This window comes from Ambystoma mexicanum, chromosome 3q (assembly GCF_040938575.1).
Source record: "Ambystoma mexicanum isolate Mex_15411 chromosome 3q, UKY_AmexF1_1, whole genome shotgun sequence".
NCBI classification, from domain to species: Eukaryota; Metazoa; Chordata; class Amphibia; order Caudata; family Ambystomatidae; genus Ambystoma; species Ambystoma mexicanum.
Genome location: NC_090926.1, coordinates 1,081,844,212 through 1,081,864,664, shown reverse-complemented (window position 1 = coordinate 1,081,864,664; position 20,453 = coordinate 1,081,844,212). Strand labels below are relative to the sequence as shown.

Below are 20,453 nucleotides of genomic sequence, written 5' to 3'. Positions count from 1 at the left end.
TCTTCTGGGTTTAACTTGGTTCTTCTTAGTTTTTGTCTATAGAAATTATCTGTTTGGCCCACCCTTTCTAACAATCCTTGCTTTATTTCATCAAAAGTGGCGTGTCCAAAGGATTTACCAGTTGATACGAATGTTGTAGCTTGTCTCTCAAAAGAGGAGCCAGATAACAAAGTCCTCTCCCCAATGGAATTGAGGCGCCAAGTTTAGGACACATTTCCCAGGTCTCCCACTTCCTTTTAAGGTTGTAGCACGCCATGGGGTAATATAGGTTTCTGTTCAGAGGCAATCATTCGATCCAGCCTGGTTTGAAACCGAACTTTGGCTTGGATCTGGTGGGCGGTTAACTGAGTCAACAGATTTCCTATAGTCGCCATCTCAGGATTTTTTGTTATATCAGAGGTTTTGCTGGTATCTTCCTCTCCAACAAAGCCAATATCATGTTCAAAGGTACATCAGGATCTGGAACCCCACTTTCCGTCTGCTTGGTTTTGAAAGGAAATAAATCTTCCTCTATTTATCGACACTGGCCTAATTCCCCTGGGTCTGATATATCTTTTTGTGAAATAAGTTCCCCTAAATTTCCTTTCCTGATAGGGAACCGGGTGGAGGGAGGCAGTCCCCTAAGGCTACGTTTTATACCTCGGATACCTTTTGGGGAAGATCTATTCCAGTTTTGACTATTAAATGGAGCTTACAGTTTGGCGTTTCATCATAATCTGGTCATTACAAAAGTGCCCAATAAAGGCTGACCCCGAAAAAGGAACTGTTGGTACTGAAAGGGGAAATGAAATGCATTCAAAATTCTTTGTTTAATATTAAGGATGGTCTCATCCGCAGGGGTTTGAAATATGAAATCTTCTAGCTGCTGGATAACGAATAACATTTAAGATATCAATGACACAACTAACATGGAATTCCGATGGGTTCCTCAGTTTTTTTTATCAGCTGGGTCAGAATCCCAGTCCTGACACCATATGCGAGGAGTCATCAATGAAACCTGGACACAAGTTAGCCATGATTTTGGTTAAAGACTTTCACTAAAAATGAAATGGGGTCTGGAAACTGCCTCTCTGATCCTGCTCTAAGAGGAATGTCCCTACCTAAACCAAAACTAAGGATCTGGTTGTGTCAGAATGTCCAAACAAATCTATCCAGTGTCTATTCAGACCCTCACACTAAAAACGTAACTCTAAGGTGAAGATGGAAACATTGTCATGGCCACTGGTCAAGGGCCATTACCATTATACTCCAAAGGGTCCAAATGGACCCAGTCCTGACGCCCTTGGCGCCAGGCTTATAAGAAAGTGTGCTCTGCACACTTAATGTCTAGGGCACGTGCTTCCAGCCTGGGTGTGGCCATTGGAAAGCATTGGAAGGCACGTGCAGAAGTCTGTGGGAGTGGCAAGGGCCAGGCTATTTAAGCCAGCCCCACCCGCATGCAGGCGCTTCGCGTTAGTCTGCTGTGTGCAGCGTAATGCTTACCGCCGTCTGAAGCTCTCTTACCTGTTTCCAGCTCAGCACGCTCCTCATCAGGTTCTGGAACATCTTCAGCGTGCATCTACCTGACTCCAGCCATACCATCGTTCCAAGCGCCGCTTACCTGATTCCAACTCTGCATCTTTAGCACGCATCTTACCTGACTCCAGCCATACCATCGCTCGAAGCGCAGCTTACCTGATTCCAACTCTGCATCTTCAGCACGCATCTTACCTGACTCAGGCCACACCATCGCTCGAAGCGCAGTTTACCTGACTCTGCAAATGCGTCGCCTGCAGTCTGTAACTTCTTACCCGATTCCCGGAGCCATCAGAGTCGGGCCGCATCCTCACCTGTTCCAGCATCCTCATAGATCCATCCATCTGGCACCCACTGACAGGCCCTCGGATCGCCGCTCTCCATCAGACGCCATCAGGTCATCCCTGCAAGAGAAAAGGAACACTCAGGTTAGAAACTGCATAAACATCTTACGCTTGGCCGCGCAACACATACGCCTTGCCTACATCCTTATGTCCCTACTTACCTTCGAGTGGGGACTGCTCAATTCCCCTCTGGCACCGTTTGGACCTGCTTTCAATATTGCAACACTGCGTGGCCATCTTTTCACCTATTGGGGAGAGAAAAGACATTACAAGAATTACATACAATAATCATTGGGGAAAGACATTGCAAAGGATACAGACAATAATCATAGTTACAAACACTTACCTACAAAGTGGATTGGTCACAGCCGGTCTGGGCCGCCACGCACACGGACCAGTGAAGCAACTCGGTCCATCAACGGCGCCCCTGCTGATGAGAAGCAGAACAGAGAGCTAATCCTTACAAAACAACAGGTGAGACCATATGGGAAAACGCATGCTCATCTCACTCTGGAACGAAGGGTTAGAGTGGGATCGCAATTCATCCGCAGCATTCTCACTGCCTCTTACCTTCTCCCAAGGGCATTGCCAGCAACCAGAGCAGTCCACACTACAGCAGCTGGGGATAAAGGCTGATCCAGGGGAACCAAGTCCAGGGAGGGCTCCAACCGTGCCCCAACGTCCCCGCAGAGACAAGGTGAGCGTAACAAATATCTTTAATCTTGGGTGTGTGAAAAACCTGAGGGTTTTTCCCTCCCTACACCCAGGGGATCTTCCGAACAGGTGGCCAGGGGAGGTCCATTGCTGTTGCACCCCGACCCTGGGGCATGCTAGCAAGGGAGGATTACCTGGGTGGTGGGTCCCTTGGGATTGGGAAGGGATTACCCGAGGGTGAGACATGCTATCCCCTGCCATTTCAGATTACCCCCTTCCCGACATTCCCATCGCCTACTGTCAACCAGACCCCTGGTTTCCCCAGAGACAAAGCTTCTCATGTCTTAATTACACCACAACGAAACACTTACACTCAAGAGAATTCTTCTCAGAGGCGCTGTTGCATGTTACTTAAGATGGCTGCCTCTATGTGAAGCTCTGCAGCCCAGCGTTTCCACACGCTAAATGCTGAGTTTTAAGGGCACACAACACTGAATAACTGGGCCACCCTTGCTACGGAGCACCCGTACTACAGACCCGTGAGATTCTGGCCGTGTTGAATCTACGGGCCTGCTTCGAGGCCCCTGCTGCCTGCAAGCCCCGGACCATCACTCCTCTGCTCCACTAGACACTATCACCCACTGAAGGAAACGTGCGGCCCCTGCTGCCCCCTCCTGGATGCCGATCCCAATTGCTTGCTGGTCACCAGCTCCAACTGCTTTGTCTCAGAGCCTAACTGTACAGCCGTAGCGGTCGGATCCCGCCGGCCGCTGGTGGTGCTGCCCTTGTGCCGGCCGGTGTGCTGGCGGTTTCCTGCAACCGCGGGCTGCACTACCTTCTGCTGCTCCAGTGCACGGATTACACAGCACAGTCCACATCCACCGTCGACTCTACACTACGGTAGGTGGTAGGGCAGCGGCGGAACACTCTCCAACCCTTCTACAATCCAATCTGGGTGCTGGCCCCCGCCCTTTTATTGTGCCCATACCTTGTCGCTCGGATGCTCCTGAATCCTGGCAGCCTGCCCCCTGAGCCACTGCCCGTGTGACAACCACTGCAGAAATCAGTGCCGGATTGTCTTGCTCCCACCTGATCCATCCCCGGGGCAGGCTGCCAGAACTTCAGCTAAAACCTGTGCACTGCTGGTGTTATTTCCCTTGTACCAGCCAGGAGCGCTGAGGGACTCTTGAAGCGGCTGCTCTGGGTCTCAAATTGAGCTGCACTGAGTACATCCACCTACGGCTCCACACTGCCGTAAGCAACTGGGCTTCAGCGGGCCGCTCTCTGCCCCCACTATAACCCATACTGTGATGAGCCCCCCCTCAACGCAGCTATGTCCCGGCGACCCATGACATAGAGAGCCTTAGAAATTTCAACCATGGACCCATATCAATCCTTGCTCCTGTCTACTACCCCTATGCTCTGCAGAGCCGCCATTGTGCAAGCTGTATATTGGTGTGGGTGGCTCTGAATGTGCTCCACAGCCTGCTTCTCTTCCCCATTGCCCCTCCACATTTCAATAGCTGCACTTCAAGATCGAAATGACTATGGGAGAGGGGAAGAAACACGAGCTCAACCAACATGTACGCCAAAGCTACACCTAAGGCTGTGGAGGGGACAGATGATGCTGTGGGTGGCACACCTGAACTGGGAGAACCCAGCAAACTCCATCGTATGACAGAGTAAATGTGTGAGGGGTCTACTGCCATACACATCAAATCGGACGACATGACCGGCACAATTAGCTCAATACGATCACAGATGGACAAAACCAATGCCCGCATTACGGAAGTGAAAACTAGAGTGGGCACCACCGAGGATATGGTCCTTGCCCTCAGAGCTGATGTCACCTTGCTCTCAAAACAAGTGCTATCCATCAGCAGGAAGAATGATGACCTGGAGTCCCGATTACGACGCAACAACCTGCGTATAATCGGTATACCACAGGATAACATTGATGGATCAATGGAGGACTTTGTGGAACGTACGCTAATGCCCTTACTTGATGCCCCCAAACTATCACCACAATTTGCAATAGAGTGTGCTCAACGTGTGCTTACCCCCAAGCCCAAGCTCAGGGCTCCTGCCCGCCCGATAGTAGCCTGTGTGCTCAACAACCGCAACAGTGACACACTACTACGAGCAGCAAGGGACAATGGCGAACTACTGCTGGGCTCCAGCAGAATTCACTTGCACCCTGATTTTTCGATTGCGGAGCAACATGATCGCAAGTCCTTTCTGGCTACAAAAGAGAGTCCATGATCTTAATGTGAAATACACCATGTTGCACCTGGCCAAACTGAGAATCGAACATGGCAACAGGGTGTACTTCTTCACCATACCCCCAAAAGGCCATTAAGTTCCTGGATGACCATTTCCCTGGGTGAACTTTGACTGTATGGTTCCATTGCCTTTCAGTTCTTGCCACTTGATCCTTGATGTGATACTAACAGTAAGCAGAATGTACCCATGTGCTATCATTGTGCTTTCCTGGTGAGACTGTTGTTGGGTGCCGGATGTTCATTCCTCCAATTGGGAGAGGGAGGAGGGTGGACGTTGGGAGTTTCGGGGTGGATACACGAAATGTGCTTGACATGTGAGTTTGTTAATAGTACGCAGCGATGTTGGACAATACTTCCTCTGCAATGCACAATATCTGCCCGATGTGGGCCTAGGATCTATGCTATATGTTGGCCCGATGGTGGTTGAGGCAATGCAGTTTATGAGCTGGAATATGCAGGCATTGGGCAATCCGACAAAAAGGCAGCGATTCCAGTTATATTTAGAGCGACACAAAGCATGTGTACTGTTGCTGCAGGAAACCCATGCCCTGGCAGTGGGAAGCTCGATATTTTACATTATACTCCACTGAATGTAGGGGGGTTATAACCCTCATTCACCAGTCCATACAATATATCTAGGTTTTCATGTATTAGGGGTTTATTTTTGTTTACTTCCGTGGGTGTTTTCCAGTGTTTTCAAAAATGTAAGGATCTGTGTTTATCAGTGTTTTCCTGTTTGTCACCTTCAAGAAATCATGGATAACAGTTTTTTCCAGTGTAAACACACACACACACACACACACATATTCTTTTATTGTTTCATCGCGTGCATAAGAAGTGTGAGGACTCTCAGAGCAAGATGTTTTGAACACTTCCGGAGAAGAAAGATGAATGTGTTAATCCAGTAATATCTAACATTTCTACAAGTCAAAATTATTGTAAATAATGCAATACTTTTTCAGGAACTCTTTGCCCATCCTAGCGCCTTGTCTTCCCATGATTTGGGAAAACGACCTGTCACATTGTAGAGACTTCTATTTTTAGCAGCCATGGCATAGTGGGATAAAAGGATTTGCCCCGGAAAACCAACTCTGGTGGAGATGAAGATTATTTTGGGTGCTCTACATTGCCACAGGAGGTTGGGAGGTGACAGTGACACCAACACCGTGGTCTAACGTGAGCTTTGTGCATGGAAGCCTCACACAGCTTTTCTTTTAAAGCCAACACTCAGCTGAAACGTTGCAGCTCTCCTCCGGACAGATACACATACAGAGGGTCTGTGGCCACAACCAAGACACTGAAAAATCCATGTTAAACTATTTGTTGTAAATACATATATTTGTCAGTGGTCAAGGGCTATTTTGAGGAATTCTAGCCAATTTTAAGACATGAATTGGCAACCACCCAACGTCTCAAATTTGTCTACAATGCCTCAAAATAGCTCTGACCACATACAACTACAAATATATTTTTTTATATAGAAACCAATGTAACATTGAATGCGCTGTGTTTTGAATAAGGTCAGCGGACAGGAGGGGAAGCAATGGGAGAAAGCAAACAAGCATTCATGGGTTTGAGTAGGGCCCCTTTCCTATTGTCTGCCAAGCCCCCTCTCCAGCCACCTCTTCGCCCCAAACCTCTGCTCATCCATGCTCACACTAAGGCACCACTGGGATGAGGGAAAACAGTGTTTGTCAGTTTAAACTTAGGAGGCGCTTTTTCTTCCAGGGGTGTTTTTCCAGTGTTTATCAGATTTCACTGAAAACAGGAAAGCCTAAATATATTCACAAAAAGGTTCACTAGAACCCGCTGGGACGATATGTGTTGTTACATGGTGTGCTGATAGGTCAGGAGATGGTACTGCTGAACATATATGGGACAAATATTGACGATCCCAAATTCTACTTATTTAATTGACCTACTGGCGCTATCCCCCCCTAGAGCCAGTTCTGTGGGGAGGTGACTTCAACACGATAACGGACACATACCTTGACAAGTCCGGATGTAGGCCCCGACTACTGACAAGAGCCACCCGTGTGCTAACAGAAGGCTTGACTGAAGAGGGGGCTGTCTACATCTGGAGAAAGCTCAATCCGACATCACACACATATATTCCTTTTACTCCACGGTGCAAGATTCCGATTCACAAATAGATATGTGGTTAATGTCCAATGCCCTTGTTAGCCACCTTGATGATGCAGATATATTGCCTAGGACCTTCTCAGATCACTCTCTGATCACATTGACACTGGGGGATACACTGAAGGAGAAAAGGGCGGGCTAGACTTTTTTTGAGGTTGAAATGGGGAAATGTATTGATGAGTACTTTAAGATAAACACAGGCTCTGTCGACAAACATGCAACCCTGTGGGAAGCCTTCAAGGCTTACATTCGCGGCATGGTCCTAGTCACAGAATGGGGGCTAATCAAGACAATAAGATGAGACATCCAAACTAGTGAAACTAACTTGCATCGGCTTGAAATGCAATATGCATCGTTACCTGACTCCACCACCCTGGGGGACATTCAGATCGAACTCGACAGATTTCCATCACATGCAGACAGGGAGTTGAAATTCCTCCATAACCTGTGTTTGCCAAGAAACTATGGCGAGGGGGAACGCACCGGTAGACTGTTGGCCAGGATGGTGTGGCAGGCGGGAGGCAGCCACCATATCCCATTTTTACAAGACACGTCAGGGACATTGGTCCACACTATGACAGAGGTGAACTTTGTGTCGATCTTTCTACACTACACTGTATGCCAACTGGGACGTAGCACCCCTACTTGATATAGAAACATACTTAGACGACCTACCGCTGTCTGTATTGTCTGATAAGGCTGGGGAGATTCTCGATCGTCCCATGTCTTCGGAAAAGAAGTATCCTGCGCTATTGAGGCGCACCTGGCCCTGACGGCCTGACAATGAATTTTATTTGAACATTTCAAACCCTGTTTTGTTCCTCAACTGGCTGCCCTGTGGGAAGATTGTTGCGCTACAGGTATACTCCCCCCCCCACATTGCGTGAAGCCGTGATTACAGTGCTGCTGAAGCCTGACAAACCGGCTGAGCAATGTGGTTCCTACCATTCGCTTTCCCTTATAAATTTGGATATTAAAATATTTGCAAAAGTACTAGCTCTCCGATTAGCCCCTTACATGAGATATAATATTTACTCCGATCAATCTGGCTTTGTTCCCGGCTGTCCCACTGGAATAAACTTGAGGCGCCTCTTCAATATCCTCGCTCAGATATACCCAGCTACTCAGGCAGTTTCTGCAACACTTGACATTCAAATGGCCTTCCACTCACTATCCTGGCAGTTTATGTGGGTGGTATTGGGGAAATGTAACTTTGGCTTCATATCATGGTTGTGGTTACTTTACACGTCACGTACTTCCAAAGTCGATGTGAATGGACATCTCTCAACTCCCATCAACATTTAAAGGGGGCCGCCGCCCTACCAATTGTTAGACACAGAGCCTGGGAACTCACTGGGTATACGGAGTGAGACATGGGAGGACCACGGGAACCATGGAGTTGAGGATACTGAGGCGGATTGGCCCAGCCCCCCTCCCTGGACAGCAACAGTAAGCAAGGCCGTCAAGAAGGCCTAGGGTGATAGACAGGAATATGCACATTGGATTGCCGTGGGACTGATTGGGCTGATTAGATATCTCCCTTTACCAGCGCAAACAAAACGCATTTCCCCCATAGTGCAAGTCACCTCCCTCAGAACATTCCAGTAAAGCCCCTCTGGACCTGCATCATACGGCGAAAAGATTCTAAGGACAAGGGAGCAACTACATTGCCCACAGACATAGGGTGGTTGAACTTGGGGTGTGCAAAGGGGTCCTCCCTTTCTGCAATCAATGAGGACTCGCCACTCTGGTAAGGAGGGGTCGTCTTGAACACGGCAGTACAGGCAAGAGCATAGCGCGAACCCCCTTGGTAGGGGCAGAGGCTCGTCCACTGGGCAGACTGAGAGGATGAGAGGCGGAGGAAGTTGCCCCGGACTAGGTGGGGGGCTCTAACGGTGAGGGGAGACATAGTGGTTGCCAGACATGGTGGAAAAACGACTACCCCCCCACCCCGGACACGAGGAATGGGACGAGTTCAAAGTGTGGGAGGCTTGTGGCCCACCCCCGACAGTAGAAGAAGACGGATCCTCAATAAAGGGGCCAGTGAAGGAAGGGGGAAACCGGGAGTTCAAAGAGGGCCCTGAGGGGGCGGACGCAATCCTGATTGCAAAAGGGTAAAGAGTGACCGCGGGAACGCGTCTGAGCACCTGGACCCACCCAGGCACTCCGTCTGCAGAAAGTGCGCTCTACGTAGTGCTTGAAGGAGGGGGTCCTGGATTGCCGGCTAGAGACAAGGGACCCCCCCGCCCCAGCAGAGTGTGTGGAAGTACCAGGCCGCTTCCAGGAGGTGTGGGCCCCTGATCTCGGGGCGTGTGCCCGCCTCCCGGACCAGAGACTGCAGTAACACCCCCCCCCCCCCCCGACTTGACGGAACCAGGAAGGTGAAAGCCAAGAAGGTGGCACTGATAACCGGTGCCTCCTCCGCAGATAAGTAAGAGACGGCGGGTGGAGGCACATGGAATCAAGGCTGAAGATGGCCGCCTATAAGTATATGTCTAGGGGTCCGGGAGAAGGGGAGACGGGGAGACATTACAGCCCAGAATGGCCACTTCTCCAGAAGAATCCGCAGCAACAAAGAAGGATGTTGCCGCTTTAATGGAGGAAATACGTAATATGCGAGCGGACATTGGGAGCAGGGTGGACAGGATTACTTAACGTATAGACACGATGGAGGAGAGACTCGAGGAACTCGAGCACAACCAATCCTCTCTTGACACTCTAGAGACGCAAATGGACATGAGGATTACTGAGATGGTAATTCTTCCCAAACTACTATACCTCTTTACAAACATTCCTCTATTACTATCACAGCAGTTTCTCCATCGTATTCAGAGCCTAATACTTGACTTACTATGGACAGGTAAGGTAGCGAGAGTGGCATACTCCACACTCATCCAGCCCATGACAAAAGGCGACCTGGCACTCCCAGACCTGGAACGCTACTACTGGGCCGCTCAAGCCCAATTCCTCAGGCACTGGTATTCTACAGACTTCATTAGACCCCATGTCCAAATCAAGCGAGCACTGGAAACCCCATACCTCTGCAGGACAACAATTCTAGGACGACTCAACATATCCCATACACGCTAAACCTGGTCCATATAACATACGCGATCTGGAAAATAATTGCGCAAAAAAGTGTCATCAAACCCAAGAAGTAACACTCAACACACGATACAAATACACTTCAACTACGTACATCAAGTGTACTATACACCGGCAAAACTCCACTCGCAACGTGCAACGACCTCGGCAACATGTGAGCACTGCAGGGCTCCGGATGCAGACATCCTACACCTAGCGTGGTCATGCCCAAGCATAGCTCGATTCTGGAACTCAGTACTGGAAAAGAAATGCAGCAATCACTGGAACTCAACTAGACCAGGACCCTACTTTGGCACTTCTTGGGCTAACTAGACACTTACTGTTCTTCGGACGCAAACTGGCAGGTTTACTACTGGTCCTAGCGCAAAGGACGGTAGCAATGACATGGGGGCGTGGACCACCCCCTAACCTGCAATGCTTGCTGAAAGACGTGACCTACTGTCAGGATATAGAAACAAACTTCATGAAGACCCTGCCACTCCATGCCCATCCTCCAGATATTTGTGGCCCCTACATCGCATACCTGATATCTACCACTGACTCAATCTAATCACAAAACTCATCCCCAGGTCCAGTCCAGTTTAGGCCATCAATGCTAAGCAAACACCATCAGCAGAACATAAACTGGACGCATTACTTGTGTAATTTATCACTGTTGGGTTTGGGGGGAGGGAGTCGGGAGGGTGGGGGAGGATCTTTAGTTGCAGCCTTTGCAACATTGTTGCATTATTGATATTCAAAAAACCAAAAATAAAGTTTAAAAAACAAAATAAAAATCAAGCAGTTCATTCAACACTGGTGTCATATCTTGTATGTCTGTATTCTCTTCTGGAGTTTTATTGTACAAATAAATAATTGGCCCAGTGGTAAACAAATTGTTTCAGGGTTAAACTATGTTTGACATGCAAAATTTGGGCTTGAAGGTGTTAATATTATTGGTGATACCATTTTTGATGGCATAGCGATCAAAATCATCTTATGAGATGGGTTAGGTGGGCTGCAAGCTTTGCGCATCAACAAGCAGTTTAAAATGTTAGAAGTTTTTAAATCAGCTAGCAGAGGCAAAGTACTTGCAGAATAGTCATCTGATGGTTAGCTGTTCAGCATGCATGCTTTTTTAACTGGGCCAGTGTATAGGACCAACACAAATGTACACATATAAATGTAAAATGCACTGAACAACAGCAAAAAGCCAACATTATTGGATTTCCCAATGGTTGTTTTGTATTTTTTTAAATTAATGGAATAATGTAGATGTAAATAAGACATTATCATATTAGAACATTAGGTATTATGGTTTGTAATACAGAAAAATGCAAATATACTAAACACAAAGCTGAAAATGTAAATGTTCAGATAGGCCATTCATGCAACACCCATGAAACCTAACAGCCCAATGTCTCCAAAGCAGTGACCTGGACACTAATACCCTTGTTCTTTGTTCCCTGTTCATGAGATTCCTCTTGCAGCCTCGATGGACATGTCAGATAAGTGATTCTTATATACATCATTCTTATTGACAAACTCAATGCTGTGAAGTAACCAAAAGATGACCTCTCTGTGTTTTACATAACATTAACAAATAAACTAATGAATACAGTGGATGATATAGTTTACAATTGTAATTCTGTATTTCTGTAATTCTTAATTGTATGTTCGTCCTATTATTTTTGAATTATGTTTTTGTGTATGTGTGCGCCCCGATGCCTATGGGCTACCTGGGCGCGCTGGAAATACCATAAATAAATCAATAAACCTCTTACTACTAGCCACCACCATTTGCTAAGAATCCAGAACTCATGGGAGAGGAGATAAAAGGTCTTTTGAACACTACTCCAATCCTGCGGAAGCTGTCAAGTAACTCATGACCATATATTCTGTAGCACAGTGGCACAACGGTTTCTCGAGGTTTTATCTAGATGTAAGCAGGGGGTGACAATTGTAACCACCATAGTCCCCACTTGCAACAGCTATGCACGCTTCTTTAAAACCATGTTCCTTTCTTGCAACACTGATGTAAACTTTATCTTCGTTGAGATGTAGAAGTTATTTTATTAATGTGAAATGTAATGCTTTGTTATGTATTTCCTTGACATTATCAGGTCTAGAGTATGTGTTTTGTCACAAACTTTTATGTCAGAGTTGCAAAGAGACCATGTCTACGGAAATCCGACATGGATCTGGCCCTTCAGGCCTGGAATTGAACAACCCTTAAATCATGCTTGTGGAGGGAGGCCATTCATATGTTTTTAACTCTGAACTTAAAAAATTAAGTACAGTTTCCTCACCTTTGGGACTATCAATCCTTCCTTTCTTTGTACTGTCATGATGATCCAAGGAACATGCCTCTTCCTCATCTTTAATAATGAATGAAATAACTTCATGACCTGCTGACAAAGGAAACATCTAAGTTAGTTTATTACCAACACACAACAATAAAATAACTTATAAGGAGTGTCCGGATTGTGAAATTGAGAGTGAGAGTGCACTATTGCAGGTGCTGGGAAGAAATCCGATAGACAAGAAAAATGAGAACTTTCAGTGGAATTTCAAATTCCTGTGGCCAATCAGGAACAACATCTTCCGAGCAACAAGCTCTGGTACGACAGCATTCCTGTTGACTCACAGGCATCCTTTGTCCGATACCATGCCTGCCAGTACCACCCTTACCTAGGCACAGTACCTCTGCTTTCAATGCCGACTCTCTCCTCCAGCTGCCCCAGAGTTGGGCTGCAGCAGATGCCCTGCCACGCTAGAAAGCGAAATGGGACTTGCATTGTACGACTGCCAGCGTCTGTTGGTAAGTAGCCATTTCTAAATGAGTTTTCCTTTTTAGCAAACAGTGACATTGCATAGAACCTGGCTCTGCGGCCGGGTGCTAATAGCCTTTTTACCTGGAGATGTGGGCAATATGTGGCCATATTGCACATGTTCTGGCAGATAATGATGAATTATATCACAAGCCTGGACCAGAGACTGCACAGGTCTGAGGAACAAGTCGGTGTGACAAAAAGGGAAATGACCAATTGTATAACCCTTGATAATGTTCTTTCCGATGGGTTCTCCTCACACAGATTCCTGATATTAGATACATATTTAGTACCGGCAGCCGCCACTGAAAAATTCACAGGAGGGGTTTGTAGTGGCCTTTGGCACAGAGACCCACAATTGATCCATTCTACGGCTGCAGAATAAAAACTGGTGTGTATAGAGCACACCACGACCCATAAACACAGTGCATCCTTTTTTCGCTTTTCCTCTTCTTCTAATGAACACAAAGCTAAAACAAGCTCATTTTATGAGTCCAGGCTGGGAGGTGGATGAGGAATCTGTTGAAAGAGGATCAAACAACATTACCAGGGGAATGTCATTTGTTTCCCACAGATTCCTCATAAATACACCCTACAGCAATATAGAGTTAATGTAGTAGGAAACCGAGTAAGGAAGATCTCCTGGGTCTAAGAAATTTTGGAGAACCACCCTGCCACAACAGGTATCCAGAGCTACATGGGAATTCAAACACTAATGTTTAGTGAAGGTGTAGAGCTAGGGTCAAGTCTCTGCTTGGCAAATGTCCAGCTTTGGTTCCCCCCTGCAATGCTAACATATCAGTTAACCTATAATCATTTGGGCCCAAAACACCAGCAGTAGCTTCTTGCCTGCCAAATCATAACACTCCATGATGCAAAGGATAATACGTTCTGAAATAGTTTGTTTAAAGACAGCCTTAACCTTTCTGGCCTCTCTGAAAACAATGTAAATGATGGTCTTACTTATTATCTTCCGTAGTGGTCAGGCACACAGAGCTCAATGCCCTCCTAGCCTGTGAAATCTCTGCTCTTCCTTGGAGGGATGAGGTGTAGGGGGGGTGGGAGGAGTGGGGCTAATCCTAGGCCAAAATGAAACTCTGCCAATGTTGTGCAAGAAATCTGGTTGAACATGCATCTTAATTTTTTCAGTCGAGAAGACCAAGAAAGGAGGTTTCAAAGACAGGGCTTGAATCTTTCTGATGCCCCTCGCTGAGATGATGGCTACAAGAAAAAAACATTTCATGAGGCTGCTTAAGTTTTAAAAAAGTGGAGAGGCTTAAACGGTGAGCCCATCAAGAGAGTAAGTAATAAGTTAAGATACCTTGCCAGAACAATAAACTGAACTTGGTGTAAAGTAAGAGCTCTGGTTCAGGCGTTCTTTTGAAGACTCAGATTGCCGTTAGCTCACCGACATGTAAACCTTGTTGGCTAGTGATAACAAAAACTGCAAAAGCAAAGCAGTGTAACAAGCCAAAGGATCAAGATCCCTCTCATACACCACGAGTAAAACCTTCTCCATTGACAGCTGTAAATGGCCTTGGAGGCTGAGCTCCTTGCTGAGAGGTCAACATCAAAAACATCTGGCAAATCTCTGTCCCTGTATCTCAAAATCTCAACAACCAAGCATGCAGGTTCAGTGTGTTGAGATTCAGGCAAATGGTTTGCTCTCCGGACTTCTTATGAGGTCCACTCTTCTTGGGAGGTTTCAAGTGGGATAGATGTTGAAGTCAGAATCGGGACATTCACTCCATGGACATAAAGAAGGAAGGCTATTAGAACAAGTGAGTGCCCACAGCTACATCGGATTGATGTGCAATCTGTACTCTGTCAAGGACCAAATCCTTCCCTAGGCGAGTGCTCCAGCCTTTCAGAGAGATGTACGTGACCATGGTGGCCTGTGGCAACAATGGCCCAAAGATATTCACTGCCATCCTTTTGTCCCATCTGGACCACCACAGCAGGTCAATTGATACCAGTATCGAGACCCCCAGCAGGTCTTTCATGCTACCTGAAAACTGGGACCACTCAGCATGAAGGAGCTATTTTAGCAACTTTATTCAAAACTGAGCCACCGGCATAACGCAAGATGACATTAGGTCCAGCAGGTGAAAGAAGGCACAGGCTGGCAGGTACTAAGTGCTCTGGAACCTTTCGACCACCTGTGAGATGTTGAAGACCCTGTTCTCGGGTGGAAATGCCTTTTTAAGAGCGAGTATCCAGGATTGTGATGCTGAACCGGAGTAGCTGTGAAGGTGTGACAGACTTCTACACCATTTGGACTTCTCCTAAAACTGAAAGAAGCAAGTGTGGCACAGATACAAACTCCTGCTCCTGAGGACAGGCCTTGATGAGCCAATCGACCCAGTATGGTAAGACGTATACCATTCCCCCCCAGAGATGGGCTGTCACTGCCAAGTTCAGTTTGGTGAGTCTCTGGCTCTAAAGGCAGGACTCAGAACTGGTAGTGAGCATTGCCTATCACGAACCTTAGGTACTTCCTGTACTTTGGATGGCTGGGCAAATGTAAATGCGCATCTTGGAGGTCCATTGAATGCTACCAAACTATGGGCCTGCAAGGTCTGGGATAGTGACCTTGGGCCTCATTAGGAGTATGGCAGTGCAGGAAAAAAAAGGTGCTAACAGAATTACTGCCACTTTTCCTGCCCGGTATACTACCCGTTTGTCCCTGGAGTGGGGGAGATTTACCTACAGCATCATGCTGGAGGTAAATCCTCCCACTTTCCACCAAATAATCAGCAAAATAATCAGCAGATAATCAGCAGAATTACTGCAGCAGTAATTCTGCCGAAATCCCCAATGGGGACTAACAACAACACTACCACTTGTAATCCAGGGGTCGATCCGCCAGACCAAATGGCAGTAACGGTCATTCCGTTGGGCGGTATTCTGGTGGATTTACCGCAAGAATACTGCCCAACTTGTAATGAGGCCCATCATCTTTAATTTGTCCACCCTGCAGAACTTGTTTAAAAGACTTGAGGTCCAAGATGGGACACATACCTTAGTCCTTTTTGGATCCAAGAAATGGAATGGAGTACCACCCTTTTCCATTCTCCAAAACTAAAACATACTCTATTGAACTCTTCTGCAGTAGAAACAAAGCTTCATGTAAAAGCAGAAGGTCCAGAAGAGAACATCATCACAAAGGAGTGTAGTCTGGCTGTCTTCTCAGGAAAGGGACAGTACTCTTGGGACAGGGTCTGGTCAGCCCAGACATCTTACTTAATAGCCTGCCATTCATTTGCATGCTTACACAAACGCTACTGGGGTTGCATGAGACAAAAGAGGATTTGGGATAGCAGGTTACAGTGGCACTGGAGACTGAAAGAGGTACAGTTACAAAAGATGACAGGGCAAAATAAGCTGCTGTTTGCTTCACTGCTCAGCCAAACGATTTTGCGGTTCCTTTTGATGCATTGCATTTTTCTAAAGATTAATCAGCCTTCATACCAGAAAGAATAATCCCATTAAAAGAGCATGAGCCTCAGTAAGAGTTGCCAGTATCCCGCCGGTATTATCGGCAGGATACTGGCAGGCTGCCCTTACCGTCTCCACTGCCCGATATCCCGGTATCACCGGGATATTAAAGGCAGCAGAGAGATAGTAAATTCCTATTCCCATGAAGTCCCATAAGAGTCCATGGAATGGGATTGCCTGAATCACCAGCACTGCTATTCAGGCATTTCTTTGCTGGTAGAAATCTACCGGCAGGTCAGGTCTGGTAGGAGATCCAGGGCCTCATCTGCACACTTGAAGTGTGCCAGTCTGGAACAAATGCGTAGCCGGAATTACCAGCATTTTTCCTGGAACCGGCACACTTGTAAAAGGCCCCCTGGTCTTACAGTTTTGCTTGCACATCGCCTGTGAATCCTGTCCAACTCCAGGCCTCGAGGGCTGGCATCCTGACAGGCTTTCAGGATATCCCTCATTAATATTCATGAGGAGCTATTTGCATACATTTAGAATCATTGTATGCACATTTCTCATGACTATTAAGGAGGGATATCCTGAAAACCCAACATGGTTCCGGCCCTCGTGGCCCGGAGTTGACAAGCCACAAATGGCTTGTGACCACCAAGCGGCACCCATTGAATGAGCCGTACAGTTCACTGTATTCAATGCTGCTATAAGTACTTTGCAAGTGGCGTCTTTACAGTATGCCACAAGCTCATTAAAACAAGTGCAGATCTCACCATCCAGTAAGTAAGCTGCCACCTCCAGGAATTAAATTCCTCAGGAAAAATTGCAAGTCTTTACACAAACCACAATTCTCATATCCTTGATGGGGTGGGATTATACCCTTAGTCCGTTTCCCCCAATATTGTGCATTGTATAGATTGATTGAACCCTGCAGATTTCCTTCATGTTACAATATCTCATCTCTCTAGTACTCTGCAGGCCCCTCTGGTACTTTCGATTACGGATTGCACTCTCTTTTTGCAACTCAACTCGACTCCTCCACCCTGGGAAACCCTTGTACCTTCTCTGCCTTCGGGTATACTCCAGCAGGGTGATGTCTCTGGTGCATACATATCTTTTCTCCTTCTCCAGCCCATCTCGAAAGGTTTGGGGTTCCACACACAAAGCAGAGGATTCATTCCTCTGTTGTTCCCTGGTTACTGTGTCGGTTTGCAGGCCTCACACCACCACGGTTGTAGCATTGTCACGCAGCCAGGTAAGTTGGTCCCAGTTTCCGTCTCAGCAATGTTGCCTTTCTCAGTGCCGGCCTTCCGGGTCTCAATTTCCTCTCATCTGTTCTCCACGCTACTGCCAGCTCCGTGGTGTTGAGAAGCACCACCCCTCCAGCACACTCATATCAGAGACTCGCCTCTGCGCAGCATTCGTCTTCCTCCATTCAAAGTTCCTTGTCTCTTTATTCCTGCTGCCGAACTTCAAACGGGTGGGCTGTTTTTCATGAGCTACTGGGTTAAAGGAGATTCCAGCATGACCTTGAGCCAATGATATGGAAGTCATGTAAACAGGGTTTTAGCGTAAAACCGAAGCAACAGCAGTCTTTGTCACTCCCACATATTCAGAGAGAGTATTCTTCATAGGGATTTCCTTAAAGGTATGGCGGTCCTTGTCCCTTAGAGGGGAGTCCCAGTGAGGTCCTTCTTGCCCAAATGCCTTAGGAGGCCTTGCATAGGCTCACCTCCCTAGACTCACAGGGATTGGCTCCCCCGAAGGGAGAAGGGACACATTTCCCAGATTCATCAGAGTCCCCAGGAGAAGGCCTGTATGTCTTAGACAGGACTTTGTCAACCATGGGCATTGAAAAGAACACAGATGTTGCTATAACCTCATCACAGGATGAGCAATATCTGCATTGAAAGGAAGGACAGTATCACTGGGTGGTTCTTTATCGATCCGTCAGGTCTCATGGAATGATTGGCTTTGAGGTAGTACCCAGACCCAGTGCTTCCAACTCCATAGTTTTGCGCAAGGCCGCATTAGGGTGACTGTAGGGACATGTCTTCATTTTATATAGTTCTGGAGAGGTGTATAAGAAAATGGCATCCCTAAGGTCTGCCACAATCATCATTAGGCTAGTCTCATCTGAAATTAACTCTTCAGGAGGTCCTTCTCTGGGGCACTCCGTTGGTTCAAGTCAGGTGGCAAAATTTCAAGTTGCAAGGTACTAGCCAGCCATAAAAAAAGTCACTCACCACCTCGATTCTATGAATACATACAGCACACAATTCTTTACTCACTGAGAGTCAAATATCACCAGCCAATGGCAAATTTTGTGCATTGGTACAATCCCATAGGAAATTTCATTGCATTCTTCATCAAATATGTATATAGTGTAAAATTCAGCATCCCTCGACAGTAGAAGTAACCTCCTTTCAGAAATTGAATAAATCAAATGAGTAGCAGTCAATGACAGTGACAATAAGCAGGCACCAGATTTCGGCATAAAGGCTTAGAAGTGTTTTGGCCTTTGCAGGCAGGCCTGGGAGAGTGGTTGTATCAACATCAACCTTTGAGGATTCACTGCCGGCCTTCAAATGTGCGCTGGGTCCTTGCTTGGCTTTCGGGACCCAGACTAAAGCCGCCATTGCTGATGTCTTGGCCTTTGCCTTTGCCGACAACATTTCCCCCACTGATCTGCTGAGTTGGAGGCAGTAAGGCAGGTTACTTTTAAGACCAGAATCAGTGGAGTGTTCCTCCTTTCTGTCCCTGCGGGAATTATGCTTTTTCTTGTGGGAAGAGGAAAGGGAGGAGTGACGCAACGTGCTAGTGTTAGCGTGTGTTTTTTATAGCGCTTCTTACAATCCCCTTCTGAAGAGTTTTTTATCCGCAGAGTGGGCTGGTTTCTTGGACTTTCCCTACTCAGAAGAGTGACTTTTGGAGGGGGTTGTCCCGTGATTTAGACTGTGGTCTAATGAGACAGACTGAATTTCGCTGCTCTTTCGCGTAAAATTTTCGGTTCATGGCTCGGCAAGAACTGCAGGTCATCACATCATGATCGGGCGCCAAGCACAAGAGGCAGTTTATGCGGATCCATTATCAACATTTATGATGTGCAGTCTCTGCAACAATTGAAACCTTTGTACTACAACAGGGGTGGACCAGGAGGATAGCTCCAGGGCAACATGCTCATCTTGGACACAAGACAACTCCAGCATCACGAGTTGTTCTTTATATATGCACCAACCATGTCACTTCTGTAGTCATATTATGGAGGATCAGAATGCTCAAGCACATTACGCCCCTGTTCTGAAAGGTTTTCCAATGTTAGCTTCTGCATATGTTTCAACGAAGAGTAATCTGTGTAAATAATGCATTAGAAACAATTTCTGCACCGAAAATGCTAAATGGAAGCTTTGCAACCTACCAGGACTTGGACCAGTGCTGTGTTCTCTGAAAGCCCTCAAAACATCTTTGGGCCGTTCCTCCTTCCTCTGGCATATATCAGCATTAGGTAGCGGAAATCCTGTTGGACAACATTTATACATAAATACATCACAGGAATACATTTTTCTATGAACAGATTTTTTTTATTTTTATTGTTCGCTTGTTAGGCACTTATATAGTAAATACTGTTTCACAGCAACCACAGGGCAAATGGGAGGTGACAAGGGGATGAGAAACAATTAAAATATATACAAAATATGAAATACAGTGGGGGCGTGTGGTGGTAGGACGAACCTACTATGCATTGTGAGTGTTCAGAATGTGCAGAAGGGAGGGGGAATGGGACAGGTGCTGGGGTGCTAATGAATGAGCAACAGTTGAAGTGCAATGTAAGGTAGGTGCAAGCCTCCAGGGTGGACAATGAGCTGAGGCAAGTGCTGAGGATAGACAGAAGCTGGGGCGATTCGGTGTGGGAGGTCAGGACCCCAAGGATGCATAAGGGCCCTGAAAACTAAATAAGCAACTGTAAAATTAGCAGAGGAAAGAGGAATGCAAGGAGAAGGTAAAGAGGAAAGTCTAGAGGAGTTTCTGGAATTTAAGAAAGTCCTGCTCAAGATGAAGAGGGAGGCTGTTCTAAAAAAGGGAGCCAGCTGAGAAAAGCGATCAATCTCCAGCCCTTTGTTTAGGGAAACGCTTTACACACAAAGAGTTGAAGATAGTGG

General features: G+C 46.8%; 1 protein-coding gene across 4 annotated transcripts in view; it reads right to left on the bottom strand.

Moving 5' to 3' along the window:
* Positions 1-20,453, bottom strand: part of LOC138583271 (zinc finger protein 2-like) — a 184,693-nt gene that overhangs the window by 31,216 nt on the left and 133,024 nt on the right. For 2 of the 4 annotated variants that reach the window (XM_069655360.1, XM_069655364.1), the window contains 2 exons: positions 19,712-19,810; positions 12,331-12,432 (listed from right to left, as the gene is read on the bottom strand). In XM_069655360.1, the coding sequence (XP_069511461.1) occupies positions 12,331-12,432; positions 19,712-19,810 (201 nt within the window). The remainder of the gene's footprint in view (positions 1-12,330; positions 12,433-19,711; positions 19,811-20,453) is intronic. The other 2 variants (XM_069655361.1, XM_069655363.1) reach the window with 2 other exon arrangements.